Raw genomic sequence first — 4,595 nt, forward strand, 5'->3', positions numbered from 1 at the left:
TGAGCCTCTGCTGGACAGGTGAGGTACTGCGCCTCTGCTGGACAGGTGAGGTACTGCGCCTCTGCTGGACAGGTGAGGTACTGCGCCTCTGCTGGACAGGTGAGGTACTGAGCCTCTGCTGGACAGGTGAGGTACTGCGCCTCTGCTGGACAGGTGAGGTACTGTGCCTCTGCTGGACAGGTGAGGTACTGCGCCTCTGCTGGACAGGTGAGGTACTGCGCCTCTGCTGGACAGGTGAGGTACTGAGCCTCTGCTGGACAGGTGAGGTACTGCGCCTCTGCTGGACAGGTGAGGTACTGCGCCTCTGCTGGACAGGTGAGGTACTGCGCCTCTGCTGGACAGGTGAGGTACTGAGCCTCTGCTGGACAGGTGAAGTACTGCGCCTCTGCTGGACAGGTGAGGTACTGCGCCTCTGCTGGACAGGTGAGGTACTGCGCCTCTGCTGGACAGGTGAGGTACTGCGCCTCTGCTGGACGGGTGAGGTACTGAGCCTCTGCTGGACGGGTGAGGTACTGCGCCTCGGCTGGACAGGTGAGGTACTGCGCCTCTGCTGGACAGGTGAGGTACTGCGCCTCTGCTGGACAGGTGAGGTACTGCGCCTCTGCTGGACAGGTGAGGTACTGAGCCTCTGCTGGACAGGTGAGGTACTGAGCCTCTGCTGGACAGGTGAGGTACTGAGCCTCTGCTGGACAGGTGAGGTACTGCGCCTCTGCTGGACAGGTGAGGTACTGCGCCTCTGCTGGACAGGTGAGGTACTGAGCCTCTGCTGGACAGGTGAGGTACTGAGCCTCTGCTGGACAGGTGAGGTACTGCGCCTCTGCTGGACAGGTGAGGTACTGCGCCTCTGCTGGACAGGTGAGGTACTGAGCCTCTGCTGGACAGGTGAGGTACTGAGCCTCTGCTGGACAGGTGAGGTACTGCGCCTCTGCTGGACAGGTGAGGTACTGTAATAGGTCTTTGTCTTCATGACACGAGTTTATGAAACTAAATCATCAAAATGTCCACAATAAACCGCAAATAACATCCAAAACTCTCACAAAAAATATAATCATATCTGTGTGTTCTGCTCCTCCTCCCTCTCCTCCCTCTCCTCCCTCTCCTCCCTCTCCTCCCTCTCCTCCCTCTCCTCCTGTTCTGCTTCTCAGGTCTTCAGACTCCGAGCGGTGAAGTCCAGAAGAAGCTGCAAAAGTCTTTCTCTTTGGACGAGAGCAAAACCAAGATGGCATCGTGTCTGATTAAGAACGTTCTGTCCAAACGAATGCAGGGCCAGGAGGACCAGCAGGGGGCGCCCAGACCCACTCAGTCCCAGGACCAGCAGGGGGCGCCCAGACCCACGCAGTCCCAGGACCAGCAGGGGGCGCCCAGACCCACGCAGTCCCAGGACCAGCAGGGGGCGCCCAGACCCACCCATTTCCAGGACCAGCAGGGGGCGCCCAGACCCACCCAGTCCCAGGACCAGCAGGGGGCGCCCAGACCCACCCAGTCCCAGGACCAGCAGAGGGCGCCGAGACCCGCGCAGTCCCAGGACCAGCAGGGGGCGCCGAGACCCGCGCAGTCCCAGGACCAGCAGGGGGCGCCGAGACCCGCCCAGTCCCAGGACCAGCAGGGGGCGCCGAGACCCACGCAGTCCCAGGACCAGCAGGGGGCGCCGAGACCTACGCAGTCCCAGGACCAGCAGGGGGCGCCGAGACCCGCCCAGTCCCAGGACCAGCAGAGGGCGCCGAGACCCGCCCAGTCCCAGGACCAGCAGGGGGCGCCGAGACCCGCGCAGTCCCAGGATCAGCAGGGGGCGCCGAGACCCGCCCAGTCCCAGGACCAGCAGGGGACGCCCAGACCCGCGCAGTCCCAGGACCAGCAGGGGGCGCCCAGACCCGCGCAGTCCCAGGACCAGCAGGGGGCGCCCAGACCCGCCCAGTCCCAGGACCAGCAGGGGACGCCGAGACCCGCGCAGTCCCAGGACCAGCAGGGGACGCCCAGACCCGCCCAGTCCCAGGACCAGCAGGGGGCGCCCAGACCCGCCCAGTCCCAGGACCAGCAGGGGGCGCCCAGACCCGCCCAGTCCCAGGACCAGCAGGGGGCGCCCAGACCCACGCAGTCCAAACCCCGAGTCCAGCCTCGGCCCGCAGCACACGGCTCAGGCCTCCAATCCAAACCCCCCTCCAGAGGTCACATGATCAAACTGGCTGCTTCTCTCAGCCAATCACAGCGCAGAGCAGAGAACAGTCAGCCAATCACAGAGCAGAGGTGCAGTAGTCAGCCAATCACAGCTCGGCCTGACCACAGTAATGTTCACCGATCAGACCAGAGCTCCAGAGAGTTCCGAGCCCGGCTCCCCTCGCCCTCTGCCCAGGATCAGAGCTTCTCGCTGGGCCGCAGTCTGCCCCATGACGAGCCTCCATGGTTCTCCTCCAGAGAGCTCCAGATCCAGGCCTCTCACTCCTCTCACTCTGCACAGGAAAAGACCTCCTCTATGGACCCTCTCAGACCCTCCAGAGAGCTCCAGAGAAAAGCCTCACATGCGTCCACTCCTCCCCAGAGAAAGTCCTCCTCTGTGGACAACACTCAGCCCATAGTGGACCCTCTCTGGTTCTACTCCAGAGAGCTCCATGATCCCACACCCACAACCCAGAAGAGCTCTTCTGTTGGCCTCTGTCGGCCACTCCCTCACAGGTTCTCCTCCTCCAGGAAACAACAGACCAGGAGCTCTCATTCCTCTCCCTCTGCCCAGGAACAGGCCTCAGGTCTGGGACAAATTCAGGCAGATCTGGACCCTCCCAAGTTCTCCTCTAGAGAGCTCAACTCAGACGCTCATCCCACCTTCAGCTCTATCCAGCAACAGGCCTTGTCTTTGGGACAGCAGCTGAAGGCAGTGCCCCCTCCCTGGGCATCCTCCAGAGACCCTCCTCTCTCCTCAGGCATTTCCCAGAATCAGAGACCATCGCAGGGTCAAAGGAAGCTAGCCGTGGCCCCTCCCTGGTTCTCCTCCAGGGACGCGCCTCGCTCCTCAGCCCAGGATCAGGCCTCCTCTGTGGGCCGCGTACGACCAGTCGCTCCCTGGTCCTCTTCTTCCAGCGAGCTGCAGGCCCAAGCCCCTCAGCCCTGTCGCTCTGCCCAGGATGAGGCCTCGTCTGTGGGCCGTGTGCGTCCGGCTCTGCCCTGGTTGTCCACGGGTCCTGGAGGTGAAAGCGTGCAGAGGAAAGCGCTGCTGGACCCAGAGACGGGACAGTTTGTTCAGGTGTTTGTACCTGTGCCCAGCCCCACCACCCTGCTCCACAACCCCACCACCCACAACCCCACCACCCTGCTCCACAACCCCACCACCCTGCTCCACAACCCCACCACCCTGCTCCACAACCCCACCACCCACAACCCCACCACCCTGCTCCACAACCCCACCACCCTGCTCCACAACCCCACCACCCTGCTCCACAACCCCACCCCTGTGTTCGCCGGCCACACCCCCTCTGTTCTTGGATACGCTTCGCTTCTGTCCGTCACTCCAAGCCCCGCCCTCCTAGTCCAAGTCCAGCCCACAGTCTTCAGCCAGACCTGCTTCATGTTCCCTTCCATACAACCCTGGGTCTATTATAGACCCACATGAGGTCTAAACCAGGACTAAACCAGGTCTAAACCAGGACTAAACCAGGTCTAAACCAGGTCTAAACCAGGACTAAACCAGGACTAAACCAGGTCTAAACCAGGACTAAACCAGGACTAAACCAGGACTAAACCAAGACTAAACCAGGTCTAAACCAGGACTAAACCAGGTCTAAACCAGGACTAAACCAGGTCTAAACCAGGACTAAACCAGGTCTAAACCAGGACTAAACCAGGTCTAAACCAGGTCTAAACCAGGACTAAACCAGGACTAAACCAGGACTAAACCAAGACTAAACCAGGTCTAAACCAGGACTAAACCAGGTCTAAACCAGGACTAAACCAGGTCTAAACCAGGACTAAACCAGGACTAAACCAGGACTAAACCAGGACTAAACCAGGACTAAACCAGGTCTAAACCAGGACTAAACCAGGTCTAAACCAGGACTAAACCAGGACTAAACCAGGACTAAACCAGGTCTAAACCAGGTCTAAACCAGGTCTAAACCAGGACTAAACCAGGTCTAAACCAGGACTAAACCAGGTCTAAACCAGGACTAAACCAGGACTAAACCAGGTCTAAACCAGGTCTAAACCAGGACTAAACCAGGTCTAAACCAGGTCTAAACCAGGACTAAACCAGGTCTAAACCAGGACTAAACCAGGTCTAAACCAGGACTTGATTTCACACTTTCATTTCTTCATCAGTTTTTATTGATTATTTACAGAAGAAAATCTGAACATTAAATGTTGTTTTGTTGTGGAACCGACGTCTTTATTATTTGTTACAGTGTCACGAATATCTCAGTAATATACATATAATATACATATAATATACATATAATATACATATAATATACATATAATATACATATAATATACATATAATATACATATAATATCTCAGTAATATACATATAATATACATATAATATACATATAATATCTCAGTAATATACATATAATATACATATAATATCTCAGTAATATACATATAA

General features: G+C 57.4%; 1 protein-coding gene across 1 annotated transcript in view; it reads left to right on the plus strand.

The window, feature by feature from the left end:
* LOC140372554 (uncharacterized) overlaps nt 1–4,363 on the plus strand; it is an 8,487-nt gene extending 4,124 nt beyond the window's left edge. Inside the window, exon 4 of the mRNA XM_072459687.1 lies at nt 1,146–4,363. Coding sequence (XP_072315788.1) covers nt 1,146–3,601 — 2,456 coding nt within the window. The 3' untranslated portion in view covers nt 3,602–4,363. The remainder of the gene's footprint in view (nt 1–1,145) is intronic.
* The last annotated feature ends 232 nt before the right edge of the window (nt 4,364–4,595 follow it).

This window comes from Eucyclogobius newberryi, unplaced genomic scaffold (genome assembly GCF_026437365.1).
Source record: "Eucyclogobius newberryi isolate DKJ021-1_F unplaced genomic scaffold, fEucNew1.0.hap1 SCAF_25, whole genome shotgun sequence".
NCBI classification, from domain to species: Eukaryota; Metazoa; Chordata; class Actinopteri; order Gobiiformes; family Gobiidae; genus Eucyclogobius; species Eucyclogobius newberryi.